The sequence below is a fragment of the Candoia aspera genome, chromosome 2, assembly GCF_035149785.1.
Source record: "Candoia aspera isolate rCanAsp1 chromosome 2, rCanAsp1.hap2, whole genome shotgun sequence".
In the NCBI taxonomy this organism is placed as follows: Eukaryota; Metazoa; Chordata; class Lepidosauria; order Squamata; family Boidae; genus Candoia; species Candoia aspera.
In genome coordinates this window covers 166,705,120-166,724,360 of record NC_086154.1, presented here as the reverse complement: position 1 = coordinate 166,724,360, position 19,241 = coordinate 166,705,120, and the positions used below count along the sequence as shown (strand labels likewise).

Sequence of the window (19,241 nt, the reverse complement as noted above, 5' to 3'; positions counted from 1 at the left end):
GACTGGATTATATTTTCAGTTCCACCTTCCTATCGTTTTACCCCTACCTTCTTCTGAAGACAGTCTAGTATATCCTCATATATTCTGACGGGTATTTCATTTTCCCAATTCTTAGATAAAAAAATAATTTGCCTTCAAGTTTCATCTTTTACCACAAACCTACCATTATAACACACAACTACTGTTCGGAAGGTAGATAATAATTTCCTGCCTTATATCCCATTTGGTTTTCTTAAAATACTTTTTTATTTAAAAAGCAGAGTGATAATCAGTGTATCTGGAAATCAGCAAAGAACTTCCATTTTCAGGGGAAGCAATTTACACTGTATATCACTGCAGTGATTTACTGGGATCTCATACATTTATTCAGGGAAAATACATTATATAGCTATTTTGGGATCAAGGCAGGCAGAATCCTCATAAAATAGCTTATTAAATTGCTTGCAATTTGTAAATACATATAATCTCTAAGGTAATAATGCATGGATGTATGAGTACACTTAAAACTATTTTTATTGCAATAGAACCCAAACTGATACAGCTGAATATGAATCTGTTCATATCTGTTCATGAATTGGTCTCTTATTCACTTGTACCTTGTTCTGTGGGCAATACACTCTTCTTCCAGGCAGCAGTGTCTTCAAAATGTTTACTTATTTGCATGTGCCTGCTCTTCCATTTTTGTAACTGCCAGAACTGAAAATGTCTTGAATCCAGTTCTTTCTTGAGAAAAAAGAGATAGCAAAATGTAGAATTTACTCACTGGCTTCAGTGTTGTGGCTACTATTGTTTATTTACATTATGTTTCCCTCATCTATTATCTGCAAGCCTTGTGATAATTTATTATGTCATTTCGATATAGATTTGTTTTGGGCACATTCACATATACTTTCATATCTACATGTACTTTTTTGAGACTGAGATGCCTTCTCTTGAATATAGGTCAATTAGCAATGTGGTTGTTCTTGATAATGCAGTTAGGATACTTTTTATTAACATGATCTGTTTTATATAATAAGAGACCCCTTTCAAATATACACTCATTTGATGGCATGTGTAGAGACACCACATAAATAGAAGTCCTGTATGTTACCATGTTAAAGGCATAATCCATCATGAGTAAAGAATACCATGGCTCAAACAGATGATCTCACAAAGTAGCTGTGCCTTATGTTGAACTTTGTTTGTGGTGTCTATTCTGAACTGCAGTTATGGAAAGCAATCATGTAAAGAGACCCTGAATTTTTATGTTGATTCAAAAATAACTGTTATTCTTTAAGAAAATGATATAAGCCAATAGACAGAGAGGGCTTTCCACTTAAAATGATGTCTATAGAGACAAATCTTGCACATCAAGGAAAGCATAAACCCTAAAGTATTCAGGCAGGCATGATTACATATTCCACACCTATGCCATTTCATATCTCTAGTATACTGAGAGAACAGGGTTCATAGGAAAAAAAGTACTAAATTACATTTGCTTTTTAAATATATGTTAACAATAAAACAGCAAAACAGATTGTTTGAAAACAGAGTCAGTATTGTACAGTAAGTTCACATTTAATTCTTTACCATGTCTACAATTGTAACACATGCATTTATTTCCATTATTTTATTCCATAGGACCAACATTCTTCAGAACACTGATCTACCTTTAAAACAAAACTTTCTAAGGAAAATATTAAGCATCATATAAGTTTAAGAAAATTCCTTTAATTAGCATTACATGTACTCAATTACATTTACGATTTCATGCCATGACTTTAACACACCTTTTGGTTAAGAATATCTACTGAAAAATAGTACCATTCGGGAGGAATACACACAGAGGATAAACTGCTACCTGTTATGCATGTGATTTTGATTAACTTGATGGTTTTGTAACGCTGTACGCTGATTATAGATGCAGTTGTGAAAATACCTTTACACATCTATGGAAGAATACTAAAATTATGATTAAAATGACTCCACATGCTGTTAAAAAAAACCCAGAAAACACACTACTGACTATTGTTAAACACTGCCTGTGTGCCACTAACATTTCTTTCTGAATTTATAAAGGAAAAGCAGCACATTCGTTTTTAGAAATACTTTTACAAGAAAACTTTAAGTTTTTTTTTTAAAGGATGTAATACCTAGCTGAATAAGACTTCCAAAACGTTTAGTTTATCTTCTACTAACACTCCAAAGTGAAATACAATCTGCAAATAATTTAGCTTGACTATAGAAATTACAAAAAATAGGTTGACAAATTTTTCTGGATTATTTTTGATTGGATCCAAAAAAGCCCATACATGCATTTTTTGTGGATGCAGTACTATGGAATCTTCTAATCCCAGGAGCAGCTCTTTAAGGGGGCTGCAGTAAGATGGTACTAAAGGGCAGACAGGTTCCATGACTGGCCCTTTGAATCCTGCTCTTTACCTTTAATGTGCCATGTTTGTAAAATGCACTTTCATACTTTATTTTACATTTATGGGTGAGGGGAAATTGCTAGTTTTCTAATAGATTTTACATTTATAATGTTTCACTCCAGAAGCAGCTCTTCATGTATGTGCATACATCCACACCCACACCCACACGCATACATTTGTCACCACAATTAGCAAAGGGACTAAATATGCTATTATGATTAAATATATTTAGCTTAATTCTATGTTGATAGACACTGATATTCTTATTAATAGAATGTTTAGAATTTGGAAAAAATATACAGAATTAAGGATTGTTCAGAAAGATGTCACTGCTGCAGCAATTCAGTGCAACTGGAATAGCAAATATGTTTAAATTCAAAAGAAACATTTCGATTCTGAAAGTTTGCTTAACCAGGATTATTTCAGTTAAGAAAATGGGTTCATTCAGATGGAATGCAAAACACAAGATCTAGTATAAATTATAAGAGAAGCCTCCAATGAACATGTCCTTATCCCTGATCCCAGTGCAGGAACACCCAACTATTTGACTGGGTCTGCACTTAGGTTTCTTGACACAGGGATGGGAACTATATATGGCAGTCTAAAAAGCTGGATGCTGCCATGCTGCTTTTTATATGTACATTTCTTAATCCAACAAAGGATGCACACACAGAAGCCAGCTTCAGTATATGCATGGTAACTAGCTGGATCAGGATTCAGGAGTATGTTAAAGATTAAAAATATTTTTGGGTTCTTTACAAATAATCTCATTAGCATTTACAGACTGACATCTAGATAGCATATGTATTCAGAGGTAAAAGTATCTCCATAAATTATTTTATTATTTGAAAATTGCCCTGACCTTGATATTTATTTATTTATCTATCTATCTATCTATCGAATTTGTCACTGCCCATCTCCTCTCACCAGAGGAGAAATATTTAATTTCTCTAATGGAATTTAGCAACATGAAGTAAACTTAGAACACCACATTTAAGATCTTCTTGTAGAGTTAGTACATTGAAGCCTGATGGCAAGAGTCAATGTTAGATAAACATCTATCAAGTCAATTTCTTTTGTAGCCAGCTAAGATTTAATGTGAAAATTTTGCAGAAATCTCTTCCCTGCCCCATTAACTTTTCATAAATAAGAGCATTCTGCAAATGCAGCAGTACATGTAGTGAATGCTACATCTATTCTTCTAAAAGCATTTCAGATCTTTCCCACTTTAATATAGTTAAGACTACAATGTTAAACTAATTTACATATATGAATACTATGTTATATTGCCCTGGCTGGAGCAAGGTTTGCGTTGATGCAATTGTGTTGCAGTGTATGTAAGCTGAATGGCAGTTTTACTTTCTTGTCTACCTATGTTGGTAAATTTTATCCATCATGGTAAAAATTCTCATGAACACATGATATGTACATAACTCTATAGTTGAAACCACATTAATTACTTCAACCTCTGCTGTGAATGTAACACAAACCTAAAAATAATCTCTTGTGCTGTTCTTGCCCATTTTAAATGTCCAATGTCTTTGGTGTTTTTCAAAACCTGTGGATATCTGGGTTTGTATATGCACATATTTGTCTTAAAAAACTGTCTAGATGTCAACAATTTAGGATTTTTTAAACTTAAAAAATAGTTCAGGTCTATCCCTACCCTGCCATCTTTTCATCAACTTATGTAATTCTTCAGCATATAACTAAATACAAGTTAGGCACCAGGCAGTGGCCACATTCATGAAAAGGTATCTTCATACAGCCACCACTTATTTTAAACAAACACCCTGTAAGGACTACACAAAAATGGGGTCAGGGAACAATATGTTGAAAACTCAGTGCTAATAGTATTTATAAAAGTGCAGTGCTCTATATAGTAAGAAGAAAAGTGACTACAAGTACGTAAAGTGCTAGCTTTTGATCACAATTTAGATTAGTATCCCAAACTTAAATTGTTATGGGACTTAAAGAGAATAAAAGTAAAATCCAAGAGCACAGGTGCTGCACATGCCATGGCAAAAGTGCTCTACATTACAACTTGCTATGTTTAAAGAAATATGCAGTGTCGTTGTTCCGACTGCAGTTATGTACAAACTTACATTACAATATAATACAGATCCACAAACCATCACATTAGACAGAAAGCAAAAGTATGAAGATTTATTACCAGTCTTTCAGAACAAACCTTTCTGATATCTGTGCTACTATGAAGACAGAAGTCTAGCTGAAAAGTCTGCCAAACGTTAGCAAGAGACTCTGTTAACTGGCTTCATCATGCTGTTTGCAGAAAAGTCATTTTAAGACTATGCTATTTAAAGAACAGTCTCATGGCTATCCTTACAAAACACTTACTTGCTTATACATTAAGCTTCTTTGTGATGACTAGAATGGTTAATGAATCATGTTATGAATGCACTCTTACTGAACTTAATGTATTTTCATTCATGTAAAAAAATTAAGGAAACAACACTTTCTTGTAAGCAGATATTTTCTTTATACTTCCTGTTCTTTACTCCATAAAGGTATTAGAAACTGAACTAGCAAGCATGGGAGCCACAGGAAATTCTATGAAGATCTTAGGGAGTCTCCTCATTTCTACACACTTCATACCAACATTTTCATGTCTTCCAGAAGGGTTAAACCAGGATGTCATTTCACAATGTTAAAGAGGGAGAAGAAGGCCTGTTACTGGAAATGCCAAGCATAATTCAAGAAACATCTTGCTGCTCTATGGGCAAACAGACGGGTTGTAGCATTGCCTGTCTATTGTTTCTATAGTACAGAGTGCCAGTTACTCATTCAGTTTATAACAGATAAATCTAGACGAATTAAAATCAAAGAAATTCTTGTGTATTTTGTAACATCTTCACCCAAACTGACCACTCTCTACACCCAGCACTGTAAGAACCAACCCCAAGTAGAGTCTATAAAGACTAGTAACAATTACATATTTAAAGCATAATTTGTGGAAGTGTTTTTCAAACTGCAACAACTTGGCTCTGCATGTTAAAAATACAGAAATTAATAGCTTTATCTTAAAAATTATATTCAAGAGAAACTTTAACCATTTTTTTCTTACATCAAACCTGCTATGCTAGACTGGGAAATATTTTTAAAAATTGAGGTTTACTTTACAAAATGGCATGATGTGCCAGACTTATTTGAAATGAATAAATCAGTCTTTAATATGTGAACGGTCTTTGCAAATATAACACAGTTAAGTTAAACTTCAGCATTCTTACTAGCTTTTCCACTGAAATAAATTTTTCAATACAATCAGTTTACACACTTGGCCACTAGTCTTGGGAGGAGGGTGTGCCATTGCTAAAGATGGAGTGCACAGGGGCGGGGAATTTAACTTTTTTTATTTTGTTATTTTTTTTACATGTACTTGGAGTTTCTGAGTATTATTTTATGTTGACATTCTTACTGTCTCAGAGCCTTTGGGAATGGGTAGCATACCAGCCAAGTACAGTAAATAGTTTCTTCTAAAATTCTTCTAAAAATGGAAAAAAATGAGTTCTTTATATTGCAGCACTGTAGCTTTGGCAGTTCAGTGACCTACATAGTGCAGTACTACCTTTTATAATTGTTGCTCAAGTGTTCTCTTTTAAAATTTAAAATATCTGCAAATGACAGTGCCCAACCATTTCCCTTTTTGTTTTGCGATCCTCTATTATTGAATTAATAAGATGTTGGAGGAATGGATTAAGCTCAGGAATTATGTAAAATATAGCAGTTTGTACTGGAGACAGATGTTATGGCCCATGATGTTTATTTCCTTTTGGTTGATTAAGTTTTTATTCTTCCAATACTTAAGATGATGGAATATTAGTTCATTTTTTATTTTTTCTAGCAACATGTATATTTTTGCACAGAAAACTGGAATCTATGTTTTCTGATGGGGAAAAAATTTGCAATAATGTGAGTAATAGCAATGATTGTAAGCATTTTTGTCTGCCAGTTTCATAGAAAGCTAGTTTAATGAAGGACTGGAGGGAAGATTGTTCAGCTACAGTCCATCTCTAACAAAGGGGGCCCAGTCTTGGTAGAGGTTTGGAATTTATTTTATCTTGAAGTATTGCTGAGGGCAAGAACTTTCAGAAATGGAAATTTCCCATCTGCTAACTGAAATTGAACAATTTGTTACTGGGCAATTGGTTCTGCAGAGTCTCTTTGAATTTATTTGTTCAACCAGCTAACAAGCCAGCTCTATTTAAACTCAACAAAGCTGATTGTGACAGGGACCTCTGCAGAGTAAACAAGTACTGAATGGTTAGGATTCCTTTTACAGGCTTCATAGCTCTTAGAGAGGGCACAGGGCAAACATGCAGAAATAAACAAACAACTGCATTGGGAATATGGCTCTCCCTGTATTCTGAAGAAAATTCCTGAAAGGAAATATTGTTATGCTTATGAAACGTACATGGGATGAATATTCTGCTGCACCTCCCCTAAGCAATCTGAGAAAATTCTTCTATCAATGCATCTGCCCATTTCTAAGTCTTTCTATAGTTACTATCTAGAGCAGGACAGGAAGTTTTTAGGCAGCACAACCTTAGCGAAGTCAAATGGTGGTAGAGGATGAGGTTCTCTCAGAAATATTCTAAAACAAGATATATTTGGAGGTTACTTTTTCTTGTGTCCTGCTGGTGTGGAAGACAGCTGAAAGTAGATAGAAAGGAGATTAAATGGGGGGAAAGACCACTGAGATTAACTGCAGAATTAGTTATTACACTTTGGGGCTAATTATTGTCACTGGGCATAGGGGTATTCACCCAATAAATATTAAAATAGAATTTATCAGCAAATTTCATGCTGTGAAATTGGCCACAGCTATTTCCTACAACAGGTAGCTTGTTGTAGCAACTTGGGCCGGGGAGGGTGGGACAGGGCAGAATTAAATTGTGAAAAAAAATCCTTAAAAATGGGTAGTAGAAAAATCCACCAGATACGCATAAAATCTGCTCCCAGGCAGTCTCATAATCTTTGGGAAGAGATTTTTATATGCTAGATTTATAACTTGGCTTTCTTCTAAGAACTCCAAATGGCTTCTGTGTGAATTTCTCTTTATTTTATTTCCACAATAGCAACCTATGAGGTAAATTGGACTGAGAAAAAGTGAATGTCTCAAAATTACCCAGCAAGTTTCCATAGCTAAGCCTGCTCTTGAATCTGGCTCTCCCCAGTCCTAGTCCAACACCTAAATCATTATACCACACTTCTAAACCACATGGAAAGGCTGCATAAGAAGGAAACAAGGAGAAATTCCTCTGCACTAGCTGAAATCTGCATGTTTGTTTACACTATTGAGCCTGCTATTTCTTTTATCAGCAGTAGTCATTATTTTGGGTAATAATTCATACCATTTTAGTAGTGGCATACAACTACTATTTCTTCTACTGCTTAATTTTTAAAATTTAATTAAAAAATTGATATGCCACCTATTCCCATTCAGCTTTGCCTTGTGACAAAACATTTTTTTCCTTCTCTGTGTAGTCAGAATATGTACACCTAATCACTATTTCATGTCTCCATAGTTGCATGAGAGCTTATGTTATATATACATTCTTTAGTCTTTCAGATGCCACAAGACTTTTGAAAAAAAATTGTAGCAAAAGAATATCATTTCCTTTAGAATTTTATAAATTTAGGGTCAGGATAGGTCTAAATAAATTTTGCAATTGTTTTTCTTTCTTCCAATATCCAATTCAGAAATATACTAAGAACTACAGAAATAAATTCTTCACCTTTTTATTTGTACTTTATACTTAGAAACACAAATTTCATTCAAGAATCTTCATTGGAAGTTAACTGCCCAGTAACATTTTCATCTGCCATTCAGCAGGAAAATAAAACAAACATACTGAAATATGATTTTTTTAAAAAATTAAAATCCATTTGAGAGGAATTAAGTATTTAGGAGGCAGAATAGTTAGTCACAAAATGTAAGCAATATTTTGATCATTTTTTTCATTTGGTGCCTCTTTTACAATGAACTTTCCACCTTGAGTGATTCAGTGGAAACATGACAATTTCTTTTAAGATGATTAATGAAGTAGCTTATTATTATGAATACTGTATGCCAATATTTTGGAAAGTAGGAAGGCTAGATGTATTGCACATCTTGTAAAAGAATGTACTCCCCGCTGAAAGCCGATTTAAATCCAAGTATATTCCTAGTTTCTTTTGCTTTACCAAAATGGCCTAATGCCGATATCTTGGATTAAATGGCAGTGCTGCAGGGTTAATATTCCCTTTCTCTCTTCCCATTCATTTCCTTTCCACAAGGCTGGATTTTATCCATGCTTATTATTACATTTAGCCTCATTTAAATATAACTGCAAGTCTACCAACTTTTGGAAAATTCTGGAAGTTCAGAAAATGTATCCTGCTTTAAGATGCTTACCTTGTGATATCTGATCTTTGTATCTAAACTATTCTGATACTGATATAACTACTTTTGAGATTATCAATCAGATTAGAGTATAGCAAGTTCTGAATAAAAGAACAGAACAGCCAAGCCTCTTCTATGTCCTCAACTGCAGGCACAGCACTGTCTTAAAAAGGGCAGGTAAAAGTCACCTAGCAATCTCCGCAATTATTTTATCTATTGACAAGCACAGTATCTTTCTACTGTAAGAAAGGTGCGTGTACAGTACTGACTACCAAGCAAGAGAATGAATATTCTCCTTTTCACTAGGTCTTCTGTATCATTGCAGATTTCCCCTAATAGACATATCTGCACTTTTTCCAATTGCTATTTTGGACCTAATTACGTATTAAATAAGGAACTGAATCTGACTTACATTTGTAAAATCTTGTAAAGGTAAAGGTTCCCCTTTAGTCATGTAATTAAATTTGGTAATAAGTATGAGCTAAAAGAGAAACCAGACTTCTGTTCCTAGTACTGATTATGTTCCACTGTACTTAAAGCGCTTTGTAGTATACATTAAAGAAATCGAATGAGGAGGAAAATATAATATTACTTAACATGTATTCAGTTTACCCAAAGGCAAACAATTTACATGCAAGGAAAAAGATACAACCCTGCTTAGCAAAGTTTCAGTAAACATATATTTTCACTGCAAGATTCTTCAGGCAGCAATAATTCACCATAGTCACTGGAACCTACCCTAAAGGTGGGCATACCACTGTGTTGGAATATTAGCCATGGATTATGGGAAGGCCTCCCACATTTTTGGAAGGCATAAGCAGTATTATGCTCATGTTTTGTTTTGGTCAGCATGTTCTAGGCTATGCTTATGGTACTTTAATACTTCACATCATAAAGTGAGCAAATAAAATTTAATATTTTTTTTATAAAGAATCTGAGATTACCTAGTTTAAGAGAACTAAAGCAGTAATTGTGGCCAACTGTTTTTCATCAGATTCTTTCAGGAAACGTCCACTTGCCTTCATTATAGCATCACTTTATCTTTTTATAAAGTCACTGCTTCCTTTGTGCTTCTAAAATTTTTTTTTCCTACATATTCTCCTGTTCCTTTAACAGAACTTCCTAGTTCTGCCTTCTTTCCCCCTGTCAGTTCTAGGCCTTCTAGGATATCTTCTTTCCTATTCACTGCTTTTTCTGTTTCAACTTCTCCATGTGCTTTCTTCCTCATAATGATTTTCCCTTTCCTCTGATGTCAGTTTATAATCTGTTGCTTTTTTTCTCCCCCTATCTTCAGCAAACTGACTCAAAGTTCCTTCTTGCTAAGGCCCCCCCTGCTGCTCAGCATGAAATATCATGGCTCACTCTCTGCATCATCATCACAGCTCAGGAAATCTGGGCCAGATTTTATCACTGAAACAAACAACCAACCAACCACACTAAAAACAAGACTACTGTAATCCAAAGCCTTGGCTGTTCTCCTGTTCTCTTTATATCAGTACTGTTTCTTTAAAATAAACAAAAAAATAGGAAATTCAGATGAAAAAGCTATTTTGTCTCAAAGCAGTTTTAAATAATTGTGTAGACGTAACCTAGTATGAAGCCCCATCTTTCATTCTTAATTAACCCAGCCCATTATCTTGAGGTTGCTTTTCATGTTTCATATGAAAAAATATGAATGTTTTCTCAAGATTTGTACTCATACCTTTTTTTTAAAGGAGAAAATGTATTTAATACAGGTAGTCCTTGTTTAGTGACTACAATTAGGACTGGTTCAGTCATCAAGCAAAGCAGTCATGAAGTGAAAGGATTGGTTGTAAAGTTACTTTTTCATCACCATCTTAACTGCAAATGGTCGCTAAACAAGGCAGTCTCTAAACGAGGGCTACCTGTATATGAAACTATTTTTGAAAGGGCATACATCACTGAAGGAGTTAATGCCTAGAGTTCATCTGGAAATCCCAACTAGGTGTTTTAAAGGATTACATGTTTTATCATTTAACTAATATTAAATTGGTTTGTGGTTAAGCACTTCTGAATCTCTAAAATTTGTAAAAAGTTATGGTTCTCAGATATTACCAAAGAACAACTCTCAACATCCTTTCCTCTTGGCCAAAATGACTGGGGCTGTTAGGAGTTGTATTCAGCAGCATCTAAAAGGCAGTAGGTATCTGTTTTAAGTAACGACTTACAAGATTGACTCATCAATGCTCCATGTGTTTCTTCCTCACTTCTTTCTGCACTTGCTTTAGTTTTGGAAAATTGCAATGAGCTTTATACCCAACCCAGTAAGATATGATCTCCACAAATCTTCAAACCAGGCTCACAGTTTTTGCCAGAAATAAGAATGTAACTGATCAAGCTACATTATGATAGAGGAATATTAGCATAAATAGAAGGCGTTTTACTAACCCTGTAAAGCAAAGATAAACAAACTAGTGTCTCATGGATTTTTTGGACTTCAGCCAACATGTTGGTGCCCCAGCCAGCATGGACAAAAGGAGTCATGGGAATTGTTGGCCTAAGTATCTGAGGGTATCAGATTGCCTATCCTAGTCTAAATCGTGATTTGGAAGACAGGGAACATTGGCTAGGTCCACATCAGACTAAGCCATGATTTATTTTCACCACTGAATATGTCATAATGCACAGGGTCAAATAATGCTAAGCTACATCATAATTTACATAATGACTCAGTACATATATCATACTAAGTCAAAATCAAATAAGCCACATCATGAATTATTGGATGGATGAAACCTGCCCATTATTATATTTAAATCAAGCTTATCTTCTAGCTAAGAGCATTTTAGCTAAAAAGAATCCTAAACTAGCAAAGTCATATTGTTACTAGATGGATAACTTTTCAGTTCTAAAAGCAGAAATCTGGCGTATAGCCCCCCAGGGTTAAGTGATTTGCAGTCTGATTTAAATAGATTACTTTGTTTTATAATCATTTTGAATGCATTTCTAAAAAAGAGCTGATGGTGAAAATTATGAGATGGAAAAACTGGGTTTCATTTTGGATTGTCAGCAGAAAATAAAATGAAAAACATTTAAATTGTACATGCTATGTACGTAACCAGTAATAAAGTGTGGTGGGACAATACAGAATTGCAATCATTTATCCAAATTGATGATTTATAATGAAGCTGATTAATAGCCCTGAACCATGATAGTTATTTTTTGTGGGGGAATACAATTTTACTTACCAAGGACATGCTATCATAACCATGCATAATTCCCATTCCAACTGGATATTTGAAGAGGCCAATATATTTTCTATTTGGGGAATTATATTTATTTCACATAAGTGAGTGTAATTTAACTCTGCAATTAAAGTATTAAAGAAACTATTATATCGATTGTTATTTGCAAAATAAATTGATGCTTTAGAAAGTGAAGGCAGCTGTACCTTTTGAAAGGTTCAGCAGGACTGCTTCAAAGGCTTTCCCATGGGTAGACACAGCCACTTTGTTTTATATTTTAGGAGACAGAGCTGGTTCAATACTTTGTGGAGATACTTCATCAATACACTTGGTGAAGCCTTCCTTCAAATGCTTTGTACAATGTCAAATATTCGATCTTTATACTGCCTCTCCTACTTTAAGACACTTTTTTATTTTTCCTGCCTCTGTACTTTTCAGTTCCACTGAGAGAGTACAGACTCTGTTTTGTACCAAAATCCAATCACATTTTAAAAGCATATTAAATTGAAAGTCTCAAACAACAGACCACATAGCTCAGTGAACTAAATCTTATAATTCTGTTTAATAGCAGCTGTTTCAAATACGCTTTTTTGAAACTGAAGGATCCAAACTTCACTGAAAGCTACTTTGATATATATACAACACATTTATAATACAGTCAATAATAATGTTTGTACAAATAAATGTATTAAGGCTTCTGACCAAGTTCACACTGTCCTTTGGTAGATGCAAGCAGGTATATTGACATATACAGGTCCAATTGGCTATTAATGCTGGGTATTGTTATAGCTAGAAAAATATGCATGAAGGAGGAACAGCTAGGAGTGATTTTAATGAATGGAAAAAGTGATGCTATGACCAAAACAACTATAAGCCATGCTTTTGTGCCTTGTATATGAGTTTTTTCCATTAGTGGATTTGAGCAAATATCTGGACAAAGATGGTTCAAGCTGGGCTGTTTGCTAAGCCCACTCAGCCAAAAAAAAAAAAATTATGGACATGTTTTACAGATGAGTTGAAGGTCAAAATTATCTAGAAGAATTGTGCTAAGGATAATTAAAGTATGAATTGCAAGCCTACCTAACTAGAAGGCATATGCTGAAAATATTTATTAACTGCTTTTAAGGGAAATCACATAGGGCTTAGATTGCAGTTCTCACAAATTTCTCTATGGAAAATGTTAACTAATTATGCTCCCAGTTTTGAAAAATCTTTGTCAGAGCAGACTCCAACAACGGCAAGAAAGGAAATCAAGTGACACAGGTTGTCTTCCATTAGCTTAAGATGTAGTAGTTTCTTCCTTGCTCACCAGGAAAAGGAATTAACAGAACTTCCTATTTACCTGATGCCAAAAGTGGTACTATTAGTGCATAAAAGAAAATAATAGAATGGAATTTTAGTAGAAAACTTGAAGAAAAGTATGTTAACACTAGGAACAATTGTGTACTTTATTAATGTGAAATAGTATCTATCAAGCACTGATGTATTTGCTTCCCATACTTTCAAACACAAGTCTGAAGACAGTCCTTCTGCAAATTTTTCATTTTCTGATAATTGTATTTATACTACGGAACTTTCTTATAATAACAGTCTGTCATAACAGTCTTTTAAGTTATGCTTTGTGGGGGGGAAGGCTACATTCCATGAAATAAAGTCATACACATTGCTTCCTACCAACTTGCCTAGCTGCCACAAAAATCTAGACCCCTAAAATAATCATTTTAGGAGGAGGATTATGCAGCAACATTGCAAAAGATATGACAGAGTTATTTAACCAGTATCTGCATAGGTTGCAGGAATCCTTAAAAATATGTTGAAGTATTTGAGTTTCAGGAATGTTGGTTATGTAAATCCAGAGAGAGCAGGACCCAACAATTCTAAAAAAATACATGCCCTTGATAGCTCATAATCGGTTTTAATGTAGTGCCTATTCTTCTTCATCATGCCCATGTAATTTGATCTAGTCCTTATAACAAATCACTGACAGACATGCATGCAGAAGATCATTTTATACTATACTGAAACACACTGTACCAGACCAGTATCAGGAATGTGCTTCTATTATTTTTAAAATATAAAGTGCATCATTATGAAATCACAAAACTGACAGACTTTCTGTCTGGACCATACAGTTTTAAAAGAGAGGTCAGGGCTTTAACGTAAAATTCTCTCAAGAGAACAAATAATTCAAGAGGTACAAATTGATTTATGTCCACCCTGCCCTCCTAGAATTGTTTTTGGCCACGCTTTTTTAGTGCAAATAAGCTTGTGTTTTTCTCAAGTTTAAGGGATATGGCATTTTTGGGATGCAAAGAATATTTCCTTACACCGTAACAGATCCTTCTGCAAGCTTTTAACATGTTATTGCCACTTTCCAGAGAAGTGCATGTGCTGTCAGATGTAAAGAGAAACTCTTTCCCAAATCACCATTTCAACTCTTACCAATGTAAATTGGATCATATAATCCTTGGGTTTAAAGATATAAACACATCCAGCTATGTCCAATAATAAGACAAAACCAATATATCCACTATATATATATATATATATATATATATATATATAGTAAGTAGGTGGTAATTTTAAGGCTCATGTGTAATCCCTCTCAGATGCTCACATCTGTGTTTAAGTACATTAGTTGATTTGAAGAATATGGCAAGCTGTGCCTATATACAGAGGAAAACTGAACCTTATTTAGTGGCGCAAGAATGCACAAATTTGGGGCAGGGGAAGACAGCAATATAAACAGCAACTGCTGACTATCTGGCTCAATACAAAAAACAAGATAAAGTAGTGCAAACTTGTACAGGCCAGTGTATTAACTAATATACATTTTTACTGCAGTGGTAAAGATTACACTTTACCTATTTGCTAAAAAAAAAAGCTGCAGAAGAAATGCATTTTTTCAAACACAAAAAATTGAATATTAGTATATTTGTTTCTATTAAATTTGATAAGGTAAAGTTCCCATAAAAATGTATCAACTGATGAAAGTTTAATTTTGAAATAAAATCTGTTACATATGATGAAACAGGGGAAATAGAAAGGCAAGAGATGGGAAAATGTGAGCATCAGGAATTCATACATTCATGGATTCCGTGTTGTAGAACTGGACATTACTATTACTACAGGTATTGGGATGTGCATCAGCAAATCAGCAGAATGGTAATTTAGACTTAGACAATTCACTACAAATCTGGTATCAAATCAACAACAGTACATAAAATCCTTTCATTCAGGTCTCTAATTTTCTTCCTTAGAACGTATACTTCCATGCTAGTATTTACTCAGAATCTTTCATGTCTTATCCTGGGCCAACAGACCACTAGAAATTGAAATATTAAAACTAGATTTTAGTTTGAAGTTAAACATTCTTAGTTATTTCTGAAACAGCCAAACAGTCATTAGGTCCAATTTCCAAATATTAGGCAAATCACCTAAAACAGTGAAATTAATTTTCTTTGTCACAACTATAGCACAATTTCTAAAGTTCCTTTGATGATTTTGGTGCAACCTTTTTCCTTTTCTTTCTAAATAAAAGTATTTGGATCACTTTTTACACCAAATTAAATGCAAGGCTATGGTCTCCACTTTTACTAACAACCCTTGGGAAAGGAGGTCACAGCATACATTTAAAATGGCACTGAAATGGATATACCAAGCAGAATACAATTGAAGCTAGAAAACCATGCTGCTTAGCTATTAGAGCATCTGGATATGAAAAAGAAATAAATACTGAGACTGAAACAACCAACTTAGTTCTCTTAAAGAAAAAAAATGCAGTCATGTACTTGTAAAATAGCAGGTTTAAACACAGAAATAGCGTACACAGTATCAAGGTCAAAAGCAAATGCTTTGGCACTTCGAACTCCAATTTAAAATGTGACTTACAGCGCAATCCTAGCCATGTCGATGCTATAGTGTACTTAGTTTCACTGTATTCAGTTGGTTTTATTCCCATTTAAATATAGACAGAGTTGAACTCTTAATCGTTTTTGCCAAGCAAACAAAATGCATATTACATTTCTTTTTCATGATAAATCTCCTAACCACTGGCTAACTTGCACAAGCTTCTCTAGCTATTTTCTTGATATTTTTTAAATGTCAAAATGCAACTTTTGATTGAAACACTCATCTATAAAATGCACTTTTACAGATTAATCTGGAGATACATGGGTTAATGTTTTAAAAGAAAAATGCAGATTATAATTTGGAATAAATGTTTAAGAGCCAAGATTTCAAAATAAGAATTGATAGCTATTACTGAAAACTTCAATTGCACCAATGTGAAATCTGATCTGCTTGATACCAACTGATGCACCAAAATCACTCAAAGTATTTTTTTGAAGATAAAATCAGAAATCATTCTAATATTTTTCCACATTGTAGACATTTAACCTCCCTGCTTAGAATTTTAATCCCAACCATAATTCATCTACCGAAGTCCCACATGACAGCAACTTGTTAGAACCACTTAACCCCACAAATATAAAAATAGTTTTGAAATTTTGTAATGCTATTTAAATAAGCTCTCCTCACAAGATGTCAACAATCCGTACAGAAGGGATGGTTTATGATCAACATTAAACATAGATATATCTTTGGGGGGTCACTTAAATTACTGGGTTATCATATGGTTAGGTACCCATGAAATTAATCACTGGCCAATATAACAGAGAAGACCAATTCCTCCTCCCCTAAAAATGTATTTACCATAAAGTAACCAGCAGATTTACTTAAATATACCTTTCCCAATACAATCATTTAAAATTTAAAGATCAGTTTTGGTCATAAATGCTCTTGGTTACTATTACAAGATATTAATTCCACCTGGCTTAGTTGCATCATGTTACACTGCAACACAAACCTTATACGTATTCGTTAAAGTTTACAACACAGTTAGTGCTATTACACATATTTGATAATTTTGTGAGGTTAAGAATCAGAATCACAGGGTGATTAATTGTTCCTGTAAGAAACCAGAGAAGTTGCTGGGTGTAATTTACCATGAAAACCAGACCCATGTAGTTATATATATTGGAATTATCTAATAACAGGGAAGAACTTACAAAAAGAAAGGCAACTTCTTCCAGCCATTACATATCAGTACCTTCTGGCATTTCTCTGCTTTGATTCTTGGCCTGTTGAAAAACATTCTAATCAAGACCCTCTTGTTCTTCTCCACTGTCCCCTCTGATATCCATTCTTTTCTCTTTATGGCCGTTGTAAATTCTCCTCATCTCCTCTTCATACTTGATAAAGTTTTCCCCAAATCTTGTCCATGCTTTGTATGGGACAGTTATGGTGTTACGGTATGGAGGCCTCACTTCACTTACCTTCAAAAAAATACCATACCTGTTAGATCCCACATCAAAGTAGAATCTCTTGTTGTCCACCCTGAAGGAAGTCCCCTCTGGGAGTTCAGGAGGATCATCACCTCCACTCCTCCTTTCTTCTATGTCTCCTTCCCCATATTCTTCAATAAGCTGGACCAAAGCATCCCTGAATTCAATCATTCCCTGTGCCGGAAGGACAATAGTCTGTTCCTGCCCCAAACTGTGACCAAAATATCCTATCATGCCAGGTCCTCTAATCAAGGTTTGTCTAATCCTTAAGAAACGTCCACGTTGATTCTCTTTTAAGTCTAGGTAATACTTCCTATTGTCTCTTTCGATGTATTCAGTTTTTAAGACGCTGTGAAGATGTTCCTCAGATCCCACTGACGCTGGAGGTGACGGTAGCTGATGGTGTTGCCGCCGTCTTGAATCTTGTTCTTTGCCATTAGCATGGTCATTCCGGTGACTCTGGCTGCTTTTCAAGCCCAAATGGGCATAGTGTTCTATGAAATCACCCAGGCAATCCTTCAGCTCAGAAGCTACTGATAAAGAAAGAGTCAGCTTGCTTTTTCTGATATTGTCCTGCCTGCCTCTTCCTATCCAGACTTCGGCTATCTTCAGAAAACGACCTCGGGAACTTTGCTTCACATCCAGATAAAATCTCTTTTTTTGGATGTCCACTCTTTTGGAGGCCAGCTCCTGGATTTCCATGCAGCCCGCCTGAGAAGAGGAGGCAGGATAATGATACTGCTGCTGGGACTGGGAGTAAATGCTCCTGTGTAGGCCAGAGCCCCCCACACTCCTTCCTCCTCCTCCTCCTCTGCCTCTCTCCATCTTTAACCATCAACTGAAAATAACAAATATATAACAAAGATGCATAACGCCATAGACATCCAGGAGACCCATTCTGCTTTCCCGGCAATGGCCTCTCTGTGCATAATTAATTTCACTAGAAAGTTATTTCACTATCACTTTTGTTTTTTATCCTGATACATAGAAAGGGAGTGGAGTGGGGAGGAGACATTGTAGAAAATCATGTGCTAAATTACTGAATGTCAGGCCGATGTTAAAGGCACAAACTACATTTTTAAAAGAAACATGCTTGCCCTTCCCCCCTTACTAATCCTGCTCCCGGGTACCACAAATACAATCTCAGCAATATTAACGTGTTGACAGGGGAAGCTTCTCTTGCCACGAAGGTGCAACTACAGGAGAGTTATTTCACTGGCTAATTTTTAGCACAGCCGTATCCTGTATCACTGTCAACATTGTGCTCGGGGCATTCGCTTGATAAGCCCCGATTCCGCGGGTGAAGCCTTTTCTCTGCCAGATGCTGAACGCCCGGCTCTGCTCAGGGCGCAAGCTGCATTTCGCGGGCGTTGTATGTGTGCGCGTGGAAGTGTAAGGGAAAGAGGCAAGACCCGTCTAAGAAACAGCACAGTACCGACCTTCCCAAACAGGCCTTCGCAACACCACAAAGCCTGATCGGATCAAAAGACCTCTCGCCCTACTCCCGCCGTGAACAGCACCTCCTCCCCCATTAAACGGGCAGCCTGGTTCTAGGGAGGCCTCCCGTCCTCCACCCAAAGCTCCCCCTGCCCCGCACCCCATGTTCGCCCGTACAAATCTCACCGACGGCCCCTCCAGCCGCCATGACACGCAAGCGAGCCGGGGGTGGAGGTTAGCCAGAGGAAGAAACACAGCGGAGGGAGGGCGACACTTACTCCATCCCTTCTCGCCGACTCGCTTCTCGACCAGCCGCGGCCGCTACCCGCCCTGGCCCCCGCAGCGCTCGCCTTCCCCGCGCGGCCGCCTCCGAGAGAGGGATGAACGCTCCGCGACCGGGCGGGTCCTATTGCCGCCCGGTTCTTCTTCCTCCTCC

The 19,241-nt window shown here is 35.8% G+C and overlaps 1 protein-coding gene across 3 annotated transcripts; it reads right to left on the bottom strand.

Moving 5' to 3' along the window:
* Positions 1-487: 487 nt before the first annotated feature.
* On the bottom strand, positions 488-19,198 carry PURG (purine rich element binding protein G). 3 transcript variants are annotated; one of them, XM_063294774.1, is made up of 3 exons: positions 19,084-19,198; positions 17,379-18,206; positions 488-723 (listed from the first exon to the last, which is right to left on the bottom strand). In XM_063294774.1, the coding sequence occupies exons 2-3, from the start codon at positions 18,191-18,193 to the stop codon at positions 654-656; spliced, it is 885 nt and encodes a 294-aa protein (XP_063150844.1). In that variant the 5' UTR covers positions 18,194-18,206; positions 19,084-19,198; the 3' UTR covers positions 488-653. The 3 variants fall into 3 exon arrangements, with proteins under 3 accessions (XP_063150844.1, XP_063150842.1, XP_063150843.1); XM_063294772.1 differs by lacking the exon at positions 488-723 and having other exon boundaries at positions 13,453-18,206; positions 19,084-19,193; XM_063294773.1 differs by lacking the exon at positions 488-723 and having other exon boundaries at positions 13,453-18,206; positions 18,992-19,090.
* Between the last annotated feature and the right edge of the window lie 43 nt (positions 19,199-19,241).

Bases quoted from the DNA above. Each gene is read 5' to 3' on its own strand.
- PURG (XM_063294772.1), bottom strand. From the start codon at position 18,193: ATGGAGAGAGGCAGAGGAGGAGGAGGAGGAAGGAGTGTGGGGGGCTCT.